The sequence below is a fragment of the Aspergillus undulatus genome, assembly GCF_047715775.1.
Source record: "Aspergillus undulatus strain CBS 261.88 unplaced genomic scaffold BDV17scaffold_1, whole genome shotgun sequence".
Lineage (NCBI taxonomy): Eukaryota > Fungi > Ascomycota > Eurotiomycetes > Eurotiales > Aspergillaceae > Aspergillus > Aspergillus undulatus.
This window is the reverse complement of record NW_027396605.1, coordinates 1,382,193-1,403,051: the sequence shown is the minus strand read 5'-3', so window position 1 is coordinate 1,403,051 and position 20,859 is coordinate 1,382,193. Positions and strand designations below refer to the sequence as shown.

The following is a 20,859-nucleotide window of genomic DNA, read 5'->3' as shown; positions in this document are numbered from 1 at the left end:
TTGTCTCTGACAGTTGTTGATGTTGTCCAGTCTCCTCGGAGAAAGAGCATCCTCGTGGTGGGCCTGGCCAGGGCCGGATCTGAGGCGGCCCTGATTGGCCAGGTGGGAGCCGTGATCTGCCGCCACAGAGATAAGAGGTTCCGAGCCTATGATTGGCTGTTCATACTCATAAGCCCTATCCCATATCTCGGTCAATGAGACACGGCCCAATGTCATTGAACTGGCTGATTATCTACGGGTGTGGGATCATCTTAATATCAGATCCCAGTGAGTAATTGCCATTTACATGCTTTGAACCAGAATACAATGGCAGTGGTCAATCTTATTCCATTATAGAGGTCGATTAGCGGCAATGCTCGCCGCCGATTACCCGGTCTGCATGAGCAAGAGCAAGAGTAAGGACGGACGTACCCTGGCGGATCCTTCGGCTGGCAGCCTTGCATTCATCTCCCTCAGGTCCTGGATGTTCCGGCCCGCGGAGATGGCAGGGGACCGTTGAATTCCAAATGTCTGCATTGTTTCCTGAAATCTTGAAAATTGGAAATGGTAATAATATCTTTCTCCGAGGCTGCTGCTAGGAATGCATTGCTTTGAAATCCCGCAAATCCCGCAAACCCCTGTATCTGGTGATGACATTCCTTTAAATCTGACACAAGCACTGCATGCTCTGCTCCTCCCACGCTAATGTCCTTCTGTTGAACTGTTGCACTTGTTCTGCATGCCGTTACGCAATGCTCATAGTCTGGCCTTGAACCCTTGATCTGTCATATCTTTCAGCTTTTGAACGAACTCCTCTATATATTATCAATCTTTATACTTAGTACTCATATTCTTCATCAACCTTCATACTTAGCACGCATATCCTTCAGCAATACACTCCGTCTACCCTTACCATGTCCACCACAGTCACTCAAATACGAACGGACACCGTCCCCTCAATACCCCGTACTCTCAAGTCTGTCCAGATCACCGTCGAAGAGCAGGAAGTCTCATCCCCCGACAACCCAGACATCCCATTACCTCCGCCATCAAAAGCACCAACCGAGGTGCTAAGTATAGACAAGGGAACCCCAGACGGCCATGTCCCGCGAGACCCTCGACTGATTCGATTAACGGGCGTTCACCCTTTCAATGTCGAGGCGCCATTGACGCCTCTATTCAATGAAGGTATACTGCACCCTACTGAAACTATCTACGCAGCAAACAACTTACATTCCAAATACAGGCTTCCTCACATCCCTCGAACTCTTCTACGTCCGAAACCACGGCCCAGTACCGCAGGTCCGAGATGAAGACATTCCCAACTGGGAAATCAGCATTGAAGGGTATGGCCCTGCTTATTCTGTGCTTGCAAATAAACTAACAATTTCAGTCTCGTCGAGAACCCCATAACCCTCACCTTCAAACAAGTCCTCCAAAACTACGACCAAATAACAGCCCCCATAACCCTCGTATGCGCCGGCAACCGCCGCAAAGAGCAGAATATGGTACGGAAATCAAAGGGCTTCTCATGGGGTCCGGCCGGTCTTTCAACGGCGCTTTTCACGGGGCCAATGATGGCGGATATTATTCGGAGTGCGAGGCCGACCAGGAGGGCGAAGTATGTCTGTATGGAGGGGGCTGATAAGTTGGTATGTTACTATCTTATTATTGTTTTCGTAACTGGTTGGTTGTGCTTTTGGGGAGAGAGAGCTAATATGGTAAACATTCATAGCCAAATGGGTACTACGGCACCTCCATCAAGCTGAACTGGGTTATGGATTATAACAGGGGTATTATGCTCGCGCATAAGATGAACGGCGAAGATCTAAGGCCTGATCATGGCCGCCCATTGAGAGCCGTTGTACCGGGCCAGATTGGAGGGCGCAGTGTCAAGTGGTTGGAGAAGCTCATTGTAACCGATGCGCCGAGCGATAACTGGTATCATATTTATGATAATAGGGTGTTGCCGTACGCTACTCTCTGTTCTACTGCCCATTTCTTCCTTGCTAACTCTCTGTCCAGGACTATGGTCACACCCGACCAATCCTCCCAAGAACCCTCTTGGTGGCGCGACGAGCGGTACGCTATTTACGACCTGAACGTCAACTCTGCCGCCGCATATCCGCAGCACAAAGAGACACTCGACTTAGCCGCCGCAGGCACCATTTACACAACAAAAGGCTACGCCTACGCCGGTGGCGGGCGGCGGATAACCCGTGTCGAGATCTCGCTGGACAAAGGGAAATGTACATCCCCACACTAACCCCCCATATAAATTCTTCAGCTAACGAAGCCCAAAGCATGGCGCCTAGCCAAAATAGAATACTCCGAGGACAAATACCGCGACTTCGAGGGAACGCTCTACGGCGGGCGCGTCGACATGTCTCAGCGCGAAACCTGCTTCTGCTGGTGCTTCTGGTCGCTGGGTATATCTGTCTCCGAGCTCGAGGGTAGCGATGCCCTGCTTGTCCGTGCTATGGACGAGTCGCTGGCTCTTCAGCCCAAGGAAATGTACTGGTCTGTCTTGGGTATGATGAATAACCCGTGGTTCCGGGTGAGTATCACCAAGGAGAATGGGAGGCTGCTCTTCGAGCACCCGACTGACCCCACGGGCCCGGGGGGGTGGATGGAGAAGGTTAAGAAGGCCGGCGGGGACTTGATGAACGGGAATTGGGGTGAGAGGGTGGGCGGCGAGAGCGAGGAGGTTGTTGCTTCGGAGCCGGTGGTGGAGGTTAATATGAAGAAGGAGGGTGTGAATAGGGTCATTACTCTTGATGAATTCAAAGCCAACTCCACGGCTGAAAAGCCTTGGTTCCTCGTTAAGGGCGAGGTATATGATGGCACGGCGTTCCTGGAAGGTCACCCTGGGGGCGCACAGAGTATCATCTCGGCGGCGGGAACAGACGCAACGGAGGAATTCATGGAAATACATAGCGAGACGGCGAAGAAGATGATGCCAGACTACCATATCGGGACGCTCGATAAGGCTGCCCTTGAAGCATTACAGCAGAACTCCTCCACCGACCACACAGCCACCACAACAGAACCCCGAGAAACATTCCTCACCCCGAAATCCTGGTCCAGAGCCACCCTAACCAAAAAGACTACCGTCTCCTGGGACACGCGCATCTTCACCCTCACCCTCGAACACCCAACCCAATCCCTCGGCCTGCCAACAGGCCAACACCTCATGCTGAAAACCCCCGACCCAAATTCACCAGGAAACGGAAGCATAATCCGCTCATACACACCGATCTCCCCAACCACCCAACTCGGCACCGTCGACATCCTAATAAAAATATACTTCGATACCCCGCACACCCCCAGCGGGAAAATGACAACGGCCCTCGACGCACTCCCGCTTGGTTCAAGCATCGAATGCAAAGGGCCCACCGGCCGCTTCGAGTACCTCGGATCTGGCCGCGTGCTCATCGGGGGCAAGAAAGAACGCACTGTTAAACGGTTTGTCATGATCTGTGGTGGGACGGGAATAACGCCTGTCTTTCAGGTTTTGAGGGCTGTTATAGATGATGAGGATGATAGAACGCGGTGTGTACTCCTCGATGGGAATCGGTTGGAGGAGGATATTTTGATGAGGAGGGAATTGGATGGGTTTGAGATGATGGGAGGTAAGGAGGAGAAGGGGAAGTGTGAGGTTGTGCATACGTTGACGAAGGGGTCAGATGCGTGGGCTGGGAGGAGGGGGCGGATCGATGAGGCGCTTATCAGGGAATATGCGGGGATTCCGGATGGGCAGACGATGGTTTTGGTTTGTGGGCCTGGGCCTATGGAGAAGGCTTCGAAGGAGATTCTTCTAGGGCTGGGGTGGGATGAGGAGAGTTTACACTATTTTTAGATGGGAATCTGGCTTGGGTATGATTTGTTTGGCGTTGCATGGTTTGGGATAGGATCTGGTTATTGGGTATATGGTACGATATATGATATGTAAACGCTTAAGAAGTGGATCAATAGACGCACAGTCATGCTGCAAAGCTGCACTCATCAATCTGACAAGCACCGAGATCGAGGTCGCGTCAAGCTTCCCTAGTAATACCTCTTCATATCCAGCCGCACCAGAAGATGGTCGAACACATTCGTAGGACCTTCTTTCGCAAACGCCATCCCAGATCGGCCTCTACCCAGCGACTTTGACGGCGCTGCCGCCCTCGCATCATCAAGACCACGCAGATATCCAACAAAAGCCGAGGTCTGTTTCCTAAACATAGCATACAGCCGCCTGATCACGGCCTCACTCTCATGCCGCACCCCCTGCGTCCCATCCATCCGCGAAAGGGGAGCGAATTTCAGGATTGTGTCGAATATGGCGTCGAGCAATTTGGCTACTTCGGTGTGCCGTTTGCTGAGGAATAACGCGAACATCATCTGGTCGAGCGTGTCTTCGTGGTAGGCTCTGAGCCTGGGGATGGAGTGAGCTGCTTCAATGGTGTCGTCGATGTCGCCGCGGTCGAGGCACGATTCGATCTTGGCCAGGGTTTCCTGGAAACGCTGCCATGTGGAGCTGACGCCAAGCTGGAAACAGTAGTCGCTGAGAGCGAGGACAAAGTGTTGGCAGTCTACTCGAAACTTTTGCAGGATATTTCGAGTATCGCCTGAAAGGGAGTTTCTGGCTGTTGAATCCCGGATGAGGCCTTTGACGACTGAAATCATTCGGAGGAGTCGAAGTAATTGTTTGAAGAGGTGGTCGTATTTCTTGAGGGAGCGTTGCGTGATGATGGCCTCTAGAACGGTCGACGGCTTGTACTGGAGACGAAGGAAGTCGAGTGCTTCGATGGTGTTAGGGTTTCTGCACTTGGTGATCTCTTGCTCCGTTAATTCGCGAATAGAGAAACTCAATCCTCCGGGAAGTTCTTTCTCTTTTTCAAACTCGGGGTTCTTTGAGCCATCTGCGTACTCGTTGCTATAGCATTCATTGAGGATTCCCATCAGCACTAAACGCAACTCTGAACTAGCTGGAGGCCAGGTGTCTCGACTGCCCAAGCGTAGACCGGTGTGAACGCCACTTCGTATAAATCCGGTCTTTCGTTCGCCGCTTTCCATTTCAGGGTTGAAGAGGGAGTGAGAAAGACGAGATGTGAAATATCCATCGCCGAGGAGTTGGAAGCGCCATTGGAGGGCTAAATGTTCTCTAAGCTTGTGCTCCTTGAAGAGAAGATGAAGGCAGGAGAAGTCAATCAGTAGCGCTTGCGAAGAGAGCAGAGGTGCGAGAGAAAGATAAATCGAGGACGCCACTTCAGGAGCAAAGTTCGTCTCGAGGCCAGCAGATCGCTTCTCGTCGGCAGCCAACAGCTGACCAAGATTTTCCCGCTCCAGAGTTGATTCGTTCGCAAGCAAACCAGTAGTAATGCGAGTGTCGTCAACGTCAAATAAGTCAAAAGCGTCTGGACCTTCCTGGGGTTTGTCGTTTTCAAGACGTTCTAATATTGTCGCCTGTTCAGATGGCTCCTTGCGATTGTACTTGAGGATTTCCGCTCGAAGTCTTGATTCATAGTCACGAGCTTTAGCTTGTATTCTTTCCAGCTCAGCCCATGTGCCAGCACAACCAAGTCTGGGGATATTGGCGCATGGGCGATCACTTGCGAGAGGATGATCTGGGCGAGATCGTTTGAGTAGGCGCAAGCTATGTCCGCTTTCATGAATCAATTGCGCTTGGTCGGGAGGGACGAAAGATGGCATCTGTTCGGGGAGGTAAGTGTAATTACGTCTCTCTTGAGACTGCAACTTTCCTCTCTCTTCGTGCCTTTCGAGATGAACAAAGCTTCTACCGCTTGTCAAAAGCTCCATCGATGCTGACGTCTCCGGACGAAAGCCAATCCAGGATTCCACATGATTCAGCCACGGTCCTACAACTTTGAAGACAATTTCTCGGAAGAGATTCTCCATATGGCCATGTATTTGAGAATAGTGGGCCGCCATTTTGAACACAGATGAAATAATTCGAGCGTCTGACCCGGCCTTCTCTACAGCGTCCATCATGTTGGCTAGGGCACCTACCAACTCGCCATATTGTTGAAACAAGGCTTTGATCTGAAGGACTGAACTGAGGTGGTTGGCACGGCTCATCCATTGCTTCTCCAATGTGGAAATGATAACGGATGCAGCAGTGGAAAAGGCCGACAGCTCAGACGACTCAGCCGCTCCACGGGGTACCCTCTGGATAAAGCTTCGGACGCGTTTCATGCTGTTTCCGCATTTCAGGATCTCGTCTATCAGTCCGCCGAGAGCCTGGACGCTTACTCCTGAGATGCGAACATTCTCGACGGCGCTCTCGAATTTCTGCTGTTGTTCGTTGTATCGAAAGAGCACAGAACTCCAGCCTAGCCCAAGGCGAAATAGTGATCGAAAGAAGACATCGTTACGCGCAATACGGTTCGATCCTCTAGAGCCATCGTGCTTGTTTCGATTCTCAGTTGCAGCGTCGAAGCCTTTTGCCCCGGACTCACTGAAGTTTGCCGAAGGGGGCTCGCTAGATTCGCGGTTATGGTATTTCTCCCACGATCTTAGGTCGTTCTTTGGAGGACACAGTAGGTTAATATCCTCGAGTCTCCATACGTCTTCCGGCTCGTCATCAACGTTTTGCGCGCCAATGCCGATTTCGTGTTGACCTTCACTGGAGTTATCCGTGATCGACTCTCCAAACACGCTCGGCTCGAACAGGTCGGCCCCAAAGATATCTAGTTCGTGCAGTTTCGGTCCAGCCTTTCCGAGCAGATCAATCGGGCTCTTGAAGACGCCCTCCGAGAGGTCTGCGAAGAAGTAAGAAAGTTAAGCTCCATACAACCGAAAGGTACCACGTACCGGGAAGCTCCTGATCCCAGGGTAGAGACTCTAGCGGCTGTAATGACTCTATAGTGAACTTCGAAAGCCGCCATAATCCGTCACTAGAAAACGGATCCGAGTCGTACTCTTCAGGGTCCATTGTCTCCGATTCATGTCAAAATGATGCGAAACAACAATCCAACGCAACCGCAGCGCAACCGCCCGACCGCAATCTTTATCGATAGACGCGTGCGGAGCGCGGGGTCACGTGTCACTGTCTAGGTAGCACTTCGTTGCAAGTGTTCCGCTCCGCTGTCGAGCGACGAAATAGCCATGCAGCGTTCTGATTTGATCCAATGCCTCCAAGAAAGAAACCCAAGCTCAATTCCCAGGGGGAAAATGCGCAGTCTCCTGCCAACACCCCAGCTGACGGAGACGCCCAGCGGACACCGAGCTATGACATAGTGTCGGATCCTTGGACTGACGAGCAAGAAACGGCGCTGCTCAAGGGTATCATCAAGTGGAAGCCTGTTGGTTCGTCTTTCATTTCGCTAATATGAGCTCCTTACATATTCTTGATCGGCCACTAATGGCGCCATTGATTAGGCATACATAAGCACTTCCGAATGGTCGCAATCTCAGAATTTATGAAAACTCAGGGATACGCACCTTCGCACGCCGAACATACACGGATACCGGGGATATGGAAGAAGCTGGGGACATTGTATAACCTGCCGGCGCTAGACGAGAGGGTATGTGGATTTGGTGCCGGGTTGCAGTACCCCCGCTTACTCTCACATAACAGGAAGACTCGCTCATCACCGATGTCTCGGACGAAGTCGACGGGAAGGAGGTGTATTGTCCATTCGAACTCCCAGATGATGAGTATGGGGACTTGATGTTTGAGAGAAGATTGGCGATGGAAGGGTCTCCATCACCTGCTCCTAGTGGCCACACTGAGTCGCGGAGGGGAAGCACCGTTGCTGATACAGACGGTTCGTCATTGACTATTGCCATTATATCATTCGCGAAACTCACGCCAGTCTATATAGAACCACGTTCATCACCGGCTTCCTCACGAGGACGAAAATCAGGCCGTGGCGGTCGTCGTGGTACGCGGTCTTCGCGCCTACAAGTAGAGGTTGAATCCCGCCAAGAAAGCTCGGAATCAGAAGAGGAAGAGGCGGAGTCAGAAGAAGAAGAACAAGAGGAGAGCGAAGAAGGGGAGAGCGATGCTGCCAAGGAGGAAAGCGATGAGGACGATGGAGATGGAGATACGGGCAGCTCACCGACAGGCCGGAGCACGCGGGCGCGAGGCCGCACATCTCAATTCAAACGAGGGAGAGGAAGGGGAGGCGGAGTTTCAAGAAGAGGCCGACGGCGTGGGAACTGAGTTACATCGCGGCTGATGGCTTTTGACTGAGATACTTGTATGATACCTTGGGATTAGGCGGCGTTTGTTTGGGTTAGCTTGTTTCATTACCCAGCCATGTATGACTACGGACGTGGAATCGTCTTCATCTCAGATGCAGGATAAACCATTAATAGTTCTGGGGCAGCAGAAATGTTCAGGTGGAACCATTGGAATCTAGATACACTTCAATACATATAGTAGATCACGGCATTTAGTCTAATTCATTCATGGGCTAAAAAAAAGAAACAGGGAGGGATATAGTACAGGGAATGGACCAATCCCTTACAGGCGCTTGATGATGGCATCAGCGTACTCGTGGGTCTTGGCCTTACCGCCCAAGTCACCGGTGAGGGCCTATCGAGAATACAAGTTAGCGATTGACAATAAAGAGATCGAGTATTTATGAACGCACCTTGCCCTCGGCGAGGGTGTCGAAGATGGCCTTCTGGATGCGAGCAGCGTGCTCAGTGAGACCCATGTGCTGCAGCATCATGATAGAGCTGAGAAGCAGGGCAGTGGGGTTGGCAAGACCCTTTCCAGCAATGTCGGGGGCGGAACCATGGACAGCCTCGAAGATGGAGCACTCGTCACCAATGTTACCGGAAGGGGTCAGACCGAGACCACCGATGAGACCGGCGCACATGTCGGAGAGAATGTCACCGTACAGGTTGGGCATGACAAGGACCTTGTCGTTGTAGGGGGTAGGGTCGGTTGTGATCTTCAGGCAAGAGTTGTCCAGCAGCTCAGCGTCGAACTCAACGTCGGGGAAGTCCTTGGCAACTTCACGGGCAGTGTTCAGGAAAAGACCGTCGGACATTTTCATGATGGTGGCCTTGTGCACGACGCGGACCTTCTTCTTGTTGATGGAGCGCGCGTACTGGAAGGCAAAGCGCAGAACGCGCTCGGAAGCCTCGCGAGTGATCAGCTTGATGCTCTGAACAACACCATCGACAACAACGTGCTCAATGCCAGAGTATTCACCCTCGGTGTTCTCACGAATCAGCACGGTGTCAACGTTGTCGTAGGGGGTCTTGTAGCCAGCAACCGAGCGGCAGGGACGCAGGTTGGCGAAAAGGTTAAAGGTACGACGGAGAGTAAGGTTGAGAGAGACGTGGCCCTTTCCAACAGGGGTCTGAGATTGTTTTAGCAATGCGCTTTGCGATAGCCGTGGGCATGACATACGGCGAGGGGACCCTTGAGCGCGACGTAGTTCCTGCGGACACTCTCAATGGCAGCATCGGGAATAGCGGTCTTTCCATCCTTCAGAATAGGAGTGACATCGACGGACTCCCACTTGATCGGGGCCTGCAAAGGACTTAGTACAACGATGCCGTAGCTAGGATCGCGCGGAGAGCGTTACGTTTGCGGCGGAGAAGATGTCCTTGACGGACTGAGAGATCTCGGGACCAATACCATCACCTTCGATCAAGGTGACCATATATTTTCCCTAGAAGCGCAATTGAGTCAGTCAGAAGCGAATTTGTGAGACATCTTCACTCCGAAATGTGTCGCTGTGTCGTCAATCGAGAACTGCCGAAAACCGGCAGAAAGGGCAAAAGAGCGAAAAAAGCAAACAACGTACATCAGAGCCCTTCTGTCCCTTGAACTTGGCGACACGCTCGTCGGCAGCGGCGGAGTAGGAACGGAACTGAGCGACATTTAGCAATCTGCGGCAATTTGACCTCATAACCAGAGCAGGGCGCTGCGTTACCTGCAGACGAGGAGTTGCGAGGCTCGGAGCCACGCGTGTCCGCAGGCATTGGCGGGCGGGGGTAGCGAAGTTCCTGGCAGCAAACATTGTAACGGTATCTCAATCCAGCAACAGGGGCAAAGGACTGAGGGGAAGAATAAAGAGAGAGGAGAGCGATAGAGGAGAGAGGAAGGCGGCGGGTGAACCTTGTGCGGGAGAGGAAGAAGGTGATGAAGTTTCGCTTTCGATCGGTACCGCTGCAGCCGATCCGACCGGGATGGAGAATGAGCGCCCGTCGCTGGTCCACTTGGAGTCTTGGGTCTCATCAGATAAGTCTCCCCGAGCACAAAGCGCCAGCTTGCTCTTACGCCACGGTCTGCTCTGCTCTTCCTGACTTGGTCGGAGTATTCTGCTTTCGACTGACTTCTCCACACTCGTCACTTTCCGCTCTCTCGTGCGTTACCTGCTTGCGCCTCTGCCGTTGGTCGTCAACCCTCCCTTCCGGTCCCCTTGGCGGAGCTCAGGTCTGCACTTGCCAGGATGACTGACGCAGACATCGCGCACTTCTACAACCTGCCATCGGCATTTCCGGAGGAATGGCCTGCGGAGTTAGACGATGAAGATGAAGAGGAGGAGGCGGCTCTGCAACGCCGGAGCTCGAAGTCCAGCTATCACGTCCTTGATCGGAGCAACAGTCGGAGGGGCCCTAATCTTGAATCGTTGAACGGCAACAGTGGCCGGGAGAACCTTGTCAAGGTTGACGAGCCTGATCCGCTGGGCTCTACGAACAGCGTGCTCAATGCGCTCAAGAAACGAGGGCTACCAGTCGCCGAGGACAGCCGTTTACGAAACCGCTTCCTACTTTCGTCCACCGGATTCTCCCCCGCCCTCTTCCTCTCCCAGGTCCATTCCGATGCGTCGATCAGATCCCTCCTCGACGGTCTCAATGTTCTTTCGCAGTCAATTGACCAGAAGTCTGCCTCGTTGAAAGTCCTTGTTGAAGCAAACTTCGAGAGGTTTGTCCGAGCCAAGGCAACAATCGATAGTGTATATACAGAGATGCGACACCAAGGGAGAGAGCAACAGGATTTGGTGGCTCACCGCAGGTCGGCGAGTCATTTACGGAACATCTCCGGAGCGAAACCACCCCCTTCGCTAATGGACGACGCGGAATACAAGAAAAACGCACTACTAAAGGAAAGCGATTACGGTGTGAAAGGTATCCGATTGCCTTTGACGGAAGCATCTGTGAAGGCCGAGGAAGTCTGGGGCCCAGCATTGAGCGGCCGCGAGAGAGAACAAATGCTGAAATCAGTCGTTGATAGTATGGAGAGGCATCGAGATGTTTACGAAATTGGTGGTTTCCTCTCAAAGTCGATCAAGCAGAGAGACTATGGATCAGTGTTTGAACAATATCGCAAGGCGAGAGCTCTTACTCAGGAGGCTCACAAGGTCGCCAACCTTGCGGTAGAGGAGAACCGGTCATTGACGGATGAAGAAACCCATATCATCTTAGCTTTAGGGAGGATGTGGATGGACGTTGATCAGCAGATTCAAGGTTTCAAGCGTGATCTATGGCGACGTCTCAGCGAGGCTCCAAGCACTTCCACGAGGATAACAACGTCTGGCCCTATTGAAGAATACATGGAGTTGATTGGCGCTTTGTTGGAGCTCGGTGTGCCTGACAATCCCATCTGGGTCTGGCTTCTCAGCCGTTACGATTACTTGCGAGCGAAGATTAGAGCCTTCTGTGATCGGGGCAAAATTGAGATAGAGATTTTGAGACGACGCCTTGCGAGTGGAGCAGAGCCCACTCCTCAAGAGATAGCTTCATATTTGCGACGAACACCCCAGGACAGCTCAACCGGGCCATCGCCGCTGCCGGACACTGATCAAGTGATCGAGCTCTGGGAATGTGTCCATACATACCTGAACCGGCTTCTATCGTCTCAGGGCGGTATTCTTGGAGAGATTTTGGATTTCTGGGACGTCGCCCAGTCATTCATCGACGGGTCTAAGCAGAAGCTCCTCCCAACAGGATTTGAAGGGGAAAGCCGGAAACACCACAAATTCGCCCCCAGCGATGTAAGAGACCTTCAGAAAGGTCTTGTTGAGCTGGTCAGCCTAGTGCGAGACGGCGTTCTATCTCTTTTCGCCGACCCACCAGTGGAGGATGTTTCAATTCTTACTTCGCCGATATCACCACCAAGCCCGAATAGTCCGATAGGCTTGGGTGTGACTCCTACCGAGTCACGTTTCAAGCTTGATCCAAAGAACATGCCGTTTCCCACACCGAATCGCGGTGAAATATGGGAGGGTTACGCATTCTGGCCCCCGTTTTCAAATTCTCTCAGCGGAGTTAATTACCTTGGTCAGTTCCTTGTTATAATCGGCGCAGCAGCCGGAGAGATGGCGGCATTAGAACCGATCTCAAGCAGCACCAGCGCTCGCGAATCACTCCGGGGGCTTGTAAGTGCTATACGAGAGCGCGCAGTGCGCATCGCCTGTTCCGCGTGGGAAAAGGATGCAGAAATTTGTAGGCTGTTGGAAGATTGGACCAGAGACCCCAAACGAAGAGATTTGACCAAGATGCCCTCGCTCTTTGTCAATTTCCAGAATGCCATAATCAGCGGGCTGCAGAAAGTCCTGTACATATCCGAAGCTATGGCAAAACCAGGTACACAGGCCGTTGTCTCGCAACCATCCACCAAATTACTACAGATGGTGCGTCGCGAGTTTATATCCAGCATAGAGAAGGCTCTCGGCGGTCTCGTCGAGACAGCAGAACAACCAACAACTCGCGAAGAGAACGATGAATGGTCTGTGCCGGAGCCCTCTACATTTCACAACAAAAATGATGGGTCATCATCTCTGGTTGCCGCGGACACGGTCGATTCCGAGAACAGGGTAAGTCCTTGTCGAAATCTTGGGCTCAAATGGTTTCTAATTACATCAAGAACGTCCGAATTCTCCTCACGCTGTCAAACATCAAGGCTCTTCAAGCGGATCTTGTGCCACAGCTCATCGCGAACTTTGAGACTGCGTTCTCTATAACGATGACCGAGGAGGCCAAAATCATCCGGCAGATACTTGACCAGGTTGATAAACGATTGTTCCAGTCCTACACAGACCCAACAATCACCAGCTTGAGGAACACAATTACAGAAGGCGTCACTTCTCCAGCGTGGGAGCCTTCAAGCTCCCGACCCGAACAGGTTCGATCGTATGTGTACAACGCAATGCTCACTCTTGTGCTTGTTCACACCGAGATCTCGACGACAATTCCCTCGACATCATCCTCCACAGCAAGTCGATCGGCTTCTTCTGGTCAATCGCCGCTGCTGTCCATCGTCCTGTCACACCTACTCATCCAAGTATCTACTTCCCTTATGAACGCTTTCAACTCACGGCCGACATACTCTTTGAATGCCTTGATCCAAGCCACTCTCGACACCGAGTTCATTGCGCAGACGATGTCGCAGTATTCTTCCGATGAAGCTTCCGCTGTACAGAGCCAGATCTACGTGGAGCTGGATCGACGAACCACGCACGAGGCGAGGGCACGCCTTCAGTCCGAGCTGAGCGAGATGAGAGGCATCCTCAAGAGGCTAAGAGAAAGGACAAAGGGCGAATTCGCTTGCTTCAGGAAGCCAAGAAGCGCCAATTCGAAGGTCACTTCTCCATGATTGTAAGTATTCTAACACATATTAATACACTAAATACTCATGACTTTGAAACTTTAATCGCTGGACTTGAGTATGAGCACCATTCCATGTAAGAAATGCGTAAATTTATCTAGAAGTATAATATAACACAGCGGGTATCATGCTCGCAATCAATCACTTTTCTCTTTCTCAACCAGGTCCACTCATCCCATTGACCCTTCACCCTCACTCACGCCGACTCCCCAACCATCCTCTGCACTCGACTAAGCAACACCTGACTCTCCCTTCCCAGCCTCCTCTTCCCATTCTGATCCGGCCGCCGCGCCCTAGCCATAGCCTCTCGATCCCTCGCCCTAAACTCCCTCTGCTCTCTCTTCTTTTCAATAGCTAGCCTCCTCTTCTCCGCGATCTCCAATTCCTTCGCAAATGCCCCTCGCTTTTGTCTCTTGTTCTTGCGACCAGCCCCTTGACCTTCTCCCTGTGTTGGCGTTTTGGTATCAGAATCAAGCATCCTCTGGCGATCCGGGTGGAGTTCTAGACTCGCAGGCTCGGGCTCGGCTTCTTTCTCATTTCCATTCTGTCGTTCTTGTTCCTCCTCTTCCCGCTTGAGGTAGAATTGCTTCGGTTGCGGGGCGGCAAGTTCAGCGGCTTTTACTTTTGCGTAGGCTTTTTTGACTTTTGCTTTTTGAATAAGGTCGTTTTTGATTTTTTGGGCTGGCGGGGATGACAAGTTAGTATATACTGCATTATGCGATGGGTGGGCAGGTAGGGCAGGTAGGTACCTTTGCGGCGATAAGTGCCGTCGGGGAGATTTGCAGGACCGACGGAGAAGCCCTTCCGCTTTTTCGCGTCCGGTTGGGGCTTCTTGTCAGAGGGAGTGTCTTTGGAGGTAGGTTTCGGTGCCATTTTGAAGAGTGATCGTGGTCTTGCGAGGGGTAAGAGAAAGAATCCTCAGGCGATGGAACGGCTGTAGCTGGTTGAAAATCTTCGAAAGATAAGAATCGCTATCAGAAGGGCGACCTACGCTATTCCTAATGTGGACTAGAGGCTATTCCAGGTCTCGAGGTCCTCCAAGCGTCAAGGATAGTCAAGGTTCGTCGATACTCTGAAAGGTTTTATTCTGAGAGACTCGCGCCGAATACTCTAAATTGTAGACATAGGTTCTGCGTCCCGAGCCTATCTTAACTGTTTTCGTCAGCGATAGCACTACCACTACTCGTACCAGCTTCTCGGCGGAACGACAGCCCTGAGACATCCTCAACTGCGGTCAGAATGACGACGAGCAATTTCGGAATAACGATCCTGGTAGCAGCCAACTTTATGTCTGCAAAGGTTGACAGTACATGGTTCAACTTCTCCGAGTAAAGATTCTGCTCTGTAAAGAAACCGACTCCGTCCGATCCGCAATTAGCCTAGGAAGGTCAAACGGCAGAGACATGTCTGTGAGGGATGAGGGATGAAAACATTAAATTCATGCAATGATGACCCAAAGTTGGGCGCTTTTCCCGGCAGTAGGGAGCTTGCGAGTCATTTTTGGTGTCTCCGTGATGGGCGATCTACGTTGCGACTCTGAGGTGTCACCCGCCCAACAGCACCCAAATATATAGTCGAGCCAGCGATCAAACACTGAGTACTGTGCTTATATTACTCGTAGTGAGTTGGGGTTTTTTCTGCAGTAGACAGAACAGGGAATCTTACGCATGACGCGAACTCGATGACGAGATTTGGCATGTCCCTCAACGAACTACTATCTACTAGGAGGAGTTGTACTATAAACGGAAACAGTGATGCGAGACGGGTGGGGAAGATGACTCCCATGATGTCCCGTCACTCCCATCATTTCGTGCGCCGCTCCTGCCCGTCCTTTCCTCTCACCTCTCTTTGTCCCTGGTGGACGAGACTCAAACTTCAGCTTTGCGCACTCCTGCTGTCATAGCCTGCCTAACCGCCCTTATCCGTCTCATTGTCGCCGCTGTTCTTCTTTTTATCCACACCGAAACCCGCCGCCACCACTGTATAATACTTGGATCATCCCACCGCTCCATCAGACGTCTTTCAGCCCTAGTGTAAAGGCCTGCTCTGTTTCTGGCTTTTAGTTGCGATGGTTGCGCTCTCTATGCGATATTCTATCCCCAAATCCCGGTGACAATGCCAATATTTCAAGACCCCGATGATCGGCCGTTCTACGAACTCTGGTTTAATGATCCGCAGATGGCTCAAGATGACCGCCAACACGATTATCACGATACCGCTTCTGCTACTGGGTCGTCGACTCGCAGAGAGAACTTCCCTCAAAAGCGCCATTCAGAAAACCCCGGCACGGCTCCGTGGGCGCAAGGTCGAGAGGAGCTAATACATAATATCAAGACCGCAGAGACCTCAAGGTGGTCACCGTATCACTCGGTAAGTGTTCCTTAGGGATCCCTCGCTCTATAATCGGGCTTTTGTCTCTTTGCTTTAACTACTTTTCCTTCCGCTGCGCTTTCAGACCATATGCTAACATCGGTACATCTATAGTTCGGAGATGCGGGAGCTGGTCACCACATGCTACATATCCCCGCAAGGTCTCCGATGGAGGACGAGCACGCACCAGACAACAGCATACCTCGAGTCTTTCAAGACCGCAATACTGAGCTTGCATCGCCAGCTGAAATTCAGCGTCCTCGTTCGGCCCTCCATTCCGGCGACTTCAGAGAAGGAACACCTCAGCCCGAGCGGCAGCAACAAATACCGCAGTCCCCAATACCTGAACGGAGCGCGAATTTCGGAATACCCTTCCTCGCGTCTTCCCCAACTACGCCGTGGTTCGCCGCTCCATCATTCCCGTCGCGAACACAGACCGCGCCGTTGCAGGCCCTCGAAGCAAAGGCGACCGAGGCTGACCGTTCACCAGCACCGTCGCGGGGGTCATTCTCCTCTAGCTACGTGCTCAAGGCGCCGACCACCCCTCTGGTTCACCAAGCGAACAATACCGACTTGGATTTCTCTCCGATAGACTCCGAGGATCAAGTTGCATTGTTCAACAAGGCTAATCGCCGGCGAACACTTCCGCCGGACACATTTAGAGACCTCCTGGCAGCGTCTCCCCAGTTTGGATTGAACATTGGATGGGATTCTTTGCCCAATCAATCTCGTCACTCTGGCCGTTCTTTGACCTCTGCATACAGCTTGCAGCTTGCCTCGTCGATCCATGGACCTTCTCCAAGGCCTCGGAGGCCATCACTTTCATCCGAAATGAACTGCAGACCTCACGCTCCAATGGTTGGATCATATGAAGAGTCAATTCTCCGTGGGCGAATGTCTACCTGCCCGTCAAAACCACTGGATTTTACCGCGCAAATTGGTGTGTTGGGCAAGAGTAAAGGCAAATCCAGTCTAAAATGCCCACCGCACGTAACGGTTCCGTTCCCTGCTGTCTTCTACAGTTATTCGACGTCCGGTCACGGACGCACAATCTCCGACGATAGTCCCAGTCCTTATGTGGGAATGATTGATCTCGAAAACTCGCTGCCAAAAGATAGCTCAACCAGTCGACGTCGCAGGCGCCACCAGAGTCCAGTTGACAATCACAACATTCGCCCTGTTGAGAATGCTACGCAGCCCAAATCCATCGAACAAGAGTCTCTGCGCAGGCGAGAGAAGCGGCACAGAAGGACAGAGTCGCCAAAGTCTCCTCCTGGCGGCTGCTATCGAATTCCGGAGCGAGGCCAACTTCAAATTATGATCAAGAACCCCAACAAAACCGCTGTGAAGCTCTTCCTTGTTCCTTACGACCTGAGTGATATGGAGCCCGGAACCAAGACATTTATCCGACAAAGAAGTTACTCGGCTGGCCCGATCCTGGATATGCCTTTGTCTGCCCGATCAAATTATGGCACCGATCGCCCTGAAGCATCTCTCACAAACTCCGACGACCCAAATGACAAGCCTGTGCTGCGATATTTGATTCATCTCAATATCTGCTGCCCGTCGAGAGGCCGCTACTATCTTCACTCGAGCATTCGCGTGGTATTCGCTAACCGAGTGCCCGATGGCAAAGAGAAGCTTCGGAATGAGATCCAGCACCCTGAACCCCGTTATTCGCCGTACAAAGCGTCTCGCGATCCGAACCCGCTCCGTGCAAGCGCAAGATTCGGCATGGGGAACGCACCGCGAGGTTCGTCACCCCGTCCCCCAAGCTGCCGCGTGCGTGATGAGCATCGACCGCACCCATTCCGACCAATTCCTTCAATCAGAAGTGAAATTGCCGGACTTGGTAGTCCGATGCCATATGACACACCCACTCCCGGATCCGAGCTTTACAATAAGCTTACCAGAGGAGATGCGGGATACGGCGGCTATCGCCCAGGGTCTATTGGGAATCCTGAAGGAGAAAGCTTGCTGGCCAAAAAATTACGCGGGCTAGATGTTCAAAAACCTGATGATACCGAAAGCCATTGATCGTCAAACGACGACCGACCCTCCTGTTGGCGGGGGCCTGACTCCATGCTTTTTCTTCCCACAAAAACCGGTAATCAACTGGTGAATATTTACTCAGTAACCTCCTTCGGTACCTCGCTCTGAAGCGGTTTCCAGAGCTAAGCTAGTAGGCATTCAGCTGAGCTAACACAGAAATCTCTAAACCCCAAGATGCAGGCTCATCTTTCATCATCTTTCTTACCACCACCTGTGCAGAGTCCACTTGGTTCTTTCTTGCCAGGCGCATGATACGTGCTCTTTTTCTCTCCTCTTGATGATTCATTACAATGCAACTATACCCACATCGCGCAGTTCAAGTTTTGACTTGGAGCAGGCATTTCTCCTCTCAATCGTTTGTTGTCTCTGGGCTTCTCATTGGAAGGTGCTGCGCATTTTAGGAGTTTGGGGACAATTCGCCCTCTTTGCTTTCTTTGGGTATGTTGGATAGCTAAATGTCGGAGTTTATGCGAAATTGCTGGTTCTTGAGTTTGAGTCCTCTTTTTTTAGCTTGGTTTGCTTTGCATGGTGAAGGAGTTCCTGTCTGTGGGTTACATAGACTTTAGTTAGTATGGCTCTCGGTGTGGGTTACATAGACTTTAGTTAGTATGGCTCTCGGTAGTGGTCTTATGCTGCATTTAGGGTGTAGCCAATAAACAACTTGTCAGAACCTTTAGGATACAACAAGATGGTAGGATTTTGTATATAGTACGTGTCTATTTGCGTAGGATTTAACCCTCAAGAGAGCATCGTCCTTCTCTTCTTCCGTCCATATCCTCGCTGAATACATAGACTTGCGAAATCAACCAATACAAGATACGCTATGTCTTCTAACCCGCATGCTCGACAATCTCGCTGACAAGAGCGCCATCTTTGATGTGGGTCTTGATCTGCTCTGGAATAGGACACTCCTTGGTATCCTCATCCGTACCCTCCTTAGGAGGAAGCATAACGTTAACAGCGGTACATTTACTCGAGAAGACCTCGGTGCCGAGGCTCTGCGACGAGAGGTAGACGACTGCGCCATCGACCTGGTCCATTAGGAGAGTAGGCGCGAAGCCGTCGATTTGGAGAGCGAACTTGGAGCACTTGACCACGTCGAGGCTGGAGACGAGGGAGTCGACGATGATCGAGAGGCCTTGGCAGTTGTCGATGGCGATGGCGTTGGCCTTGCTGGAGACCTTGATTATTGTCTTGTTGCAGCGGGAGATGAGGATGGAGTGGTTTTGCTTCGCGGGGATTTCGACGACCTCGCCGGGGTTGTCGAAGTTCTCGACAAACCACTTTGTGCCTTCGAGGTCCTTGCGGGGTGGTTTGCGGGTGCGCATGCTCTCTGGCTTGGGTTTCTTGCTGGGAGCGGGAGATTTGGAGCGGGATGTAGAGCTTGGGCTTCCGGGGACGGTTGAGCTGGCGCGGAGGCCTGGGTTCTTGTGTGTCATCTCGGACTTGTCGACCTTGCGGAGACCTGATGTAACGGCGTCGCCCTGGTTCAGCTGGGCAAACACAGCTGACATATCTGATGAAGAGCCTGATCCGGAGCTCTGGTCGGGGATCATAGGGGGAGGAGGAGGTGGGGGAGGTGGAGGAGCACCACCACCGGGGATGTTTAGAGTTGGCACTGTGGGAGGTGGAGGCGGAGGGGCCGCTGCGCTGCCAGCACCAGGACCGGAGCTGCCCTTGACCTGCTTGAGCGCCTCCTGTGCGTCAACTCCATCCTTGTCATTCCATGTCAAGCCCTTCGGATAGTGGACGCGGAGGTAGGCAGAAAGCGACTTGAAGATCTGATAGTAGGCCTGGATGTAGTCGTAATGCGTACGATCCCTGGAACTTTGTTAGCATTTGCAATGCTACCTGACCTCCAATGCCAAGCACATACTTCTCCTTGTATTCTTTCAGAACCTTGTTACCATAGTATTGGATGCCTCCGAGCATCTCGGCGACGAAATCGGCAGGCTTGGGGTCGAAGAACCAACCAAGAGCGACAATGCCTTCGGCAACTGCGCTCAGGTGATCCACAAGAGGCGAAGTCCGGTTGGACTCTCGGATGTTGTTGATTGTGTCGGATGCAGTGTGAAGCTCAGTCATAAGCTCAGGAGGTTGAATTTCGGGTTTCTTCGCCTTGGTCGAAACGTAGAGGTAGGTGCGCTCTGCCTTAAAGGCCTGAAGAACAGCGTTGGACTAAGAGACACATAAGCGATATGTTCAGTCAGCTGCCAGTATTCTCAATTCCCTACCTGCTCTGCGACAAGGCCTCCAATCTTTTTTCCCAGCTCAACGAAATTCCCAACATCCTTGTTGATCAATGTGTCGAAGTCTTCGATCTGGGGCGTTAGAGGGGCAGATGCGGGTGCCGGTGCCGGGGGTGCGGTCGGCGCAGGTCGTTCAACATGTTGCGGTCCCGGCGTGGCCGTGCTGTCAGGAGCCTTCTGGGCGGCAGGGTCATCTAACGACATGGCCATGTCCTCCAAGCGGGAGGTTGCGGCTTCTAGCCTATTGATGCAAGAATGTCGTTAGTCTCGGGCAGAACAGATCATGGCAGAAAAGCAATGCGTGTCATGAAAGAGCTTCATATAGAGCAAGCAAGTAGAAACAAGAGTCCATACCGCTTGATGAGAGTAGTCAAGTTATGCATATGGCTGGTGGCCGCCATCTTGTTGGTTCTCGGTGCTGCAAGGAAGCCGCAGTCAACGAAGCCCGGAGGAAAAAGAGAGGTAATGAGGCTCCAGCCGAGGCAGTCAAGACGTTTAGGTAGGCGCCTGGAGAAGTAGCAGCTAGAAAGGCAAGAGCACGGAGTAAGATAAGTTGTTGGCCTGCTCCTGAGCTGGCCTGACGACCTTCTCCGCTGTGGGTCTGAATAGGTAAGCCCGGCCCGATCA

General features: G+C 52.1%; 8 protein-coding genes across 8 annotated transcripts; 4 read left to right on the top strand and 4 right to left on the bottom strand.

The window, feature by feature from the left end:
• Positions 1-407: 407 nt before the first annotated feature.
• niaD (nitrate reductase NiaD) lies at positions 408-3,932 on the top strand. The gene is made up of 5 exons (XM_073753785.1): positions 408-1,167; positions 1,226-1,325; positions 1,373-1,631; positions 1,715-2,228; positions 2,283-3,932. Exons 1-5 carry the CDS (start codon positions 894-896, stop codon positions 3,836-3,838), a joined length of 2,703 nt encoding a protein of 900 aa, XP_073621425.1. The 5' UTR covers positions 408-893; the 3' UTR covers positions 3,839-3,932.
• On the bottom strand, positions 3,821-7,017 carry BDV17DRAFT_10591 (tubulin gamma complex associated family protein). The gene is made up of 2 exons (XM_073753768.1): positions 6,799-7,017; positions 3,821-6,746 (listed from the first exon to the last, which is right to left on the bottom strand). The coding sequence occupies exons 1-2, from the start codon at positions 6,917-6,919 to the stop codon at positions 4,027-4,029; spliced, it is 2,841 nt and encodes a 946-aa protein (XP_073621424.1). The 5' UTR covers positions 6,920-7,017; the 3' UTR covers positions 3,821-4,026.
• Positions 7,018-8,363, top strand: BDV17DRAFT_10424 (uncharacterized protein). The gene is made up of 4 exons (XM_073753730.1): positions 7,018-7,293; positions 7,366-7,511; positions 7,565-7,754; positions 7,812-8,363. The coding sequence occupies exons 1-4, from the start codon at positions 7,116-7,118 to the stop codon at positions 8,150-8,152; spliced, it is 855 nt and encodes a 284-aa protein (XP_073621423.1). The 5' UTR covers positions 7,018-7,115; the 3' UTR covers positions 8,153-8,363.
• On the bottom strand, positions 8,314-10,187 carry BDV17DRAFT_10322 (isocitrate dehydrogenase (NAD(+)) IDH2). Its single transcript, XM_073753712.1, has 6 exons — positions 9,885-10,187; positions 9,756-9,821; positions 9,534-9,620; positions 9,356-9,478; positions 8,586-9,305; positions 8,314-8,527 (listed from the first exon to the last, which is right to left on the bottom strand). The coding sequence occupies exons 1-6, from the start codon at positions 9,969-9,971 to the stop codon at positions 8,456-8,458; spliced, it is 1,155 nt and encodes a 384-aa protein (XP_073621422.1). The 5' UTR covers positions 9,972-10,187; the 3' UTR covers positions 8,314-8,455.
• Positions 10,081-13,620, top strand: BDV17DRAFT_249619 (exocyst subunit SEC5). The gene is made up of 2 exons (XM_073756245.1): positions 10,081-12,770; positions 12,821-13,620. The coding sequence occupies exons 1-2, from the start codon at positions 10,404-10,406 to the stop codon at positions 13,547-13,549; spliced, it is 3,096 nt and encodes a 1,031-aa protein (XP_073621421.1). The 5' UTR covers positions 10,081-10,403; the 3' UTR covers positions 13,550-13,620.
• BDV17DRAFT_249616 (uncharacterized protein) lies at positions 13,610-14,485 on the bottom strand. Its single transcript, XM_073756244.1, has 2 exons — positions 14,311-14,485; positions 13,610-14,242 (listed from the first exon to the last, which is right to left on the bottom strand). The coding sequence occupies exons 1-2, from the start codon at positions 14,432-14,434 to the stop codon at positions 13,758-13,760; spliced, it is 609 nt and encodes a 202-aa protein (XP_073621420.1). The 5' UTR covers positions 14,435-14,485; the 3' UTR covers positions 13,610-13,757.
• An 884-nt stretch (positions 14,486-15,369) lies between these two features.
• Positions 15,370-18,603, top strand: BDV17DRAFT_249612 (uncharacterized protein; the record flags this gene model as incomplete). Its single annotated transcript, XM_073756243.1, has 2 exons — positions 15,370-15,931; positions 16,046-18,603. Coding segments are annotated over exons 1-2 (2,159 nt in total), but the record flags the coding sequence as incomplete, so codon positions are not given.
• A 4-nt stretch (positions 18,604-18,607) lies between these two features.
• Positions 18,608-20,776, bottom strand: capA (adenylate cyclase-binding protein). The gene is made up of 4 exons (XM_073756242.1): positions 20,587-20,776; positions 20,218-20,473; positions 19,860-20,161; positions 18,608-19,804 (listed from the first exon to the last, which is right to left on the bottom strand). Exons 1-4 carry the CDS (start codon positions 20,631-20,633, stop codon positions 18,814-18,816), a joined length of 1,596 nt encoding a protein of 531 aa, XP_073621418.1. The 5' UTR covers positions 20,634-20,776; the 3' UTR covers positions 18,608-18,813.
• Between the last annotated feature and the right edge of the window lie 83 nt (positions 20,777-20,859).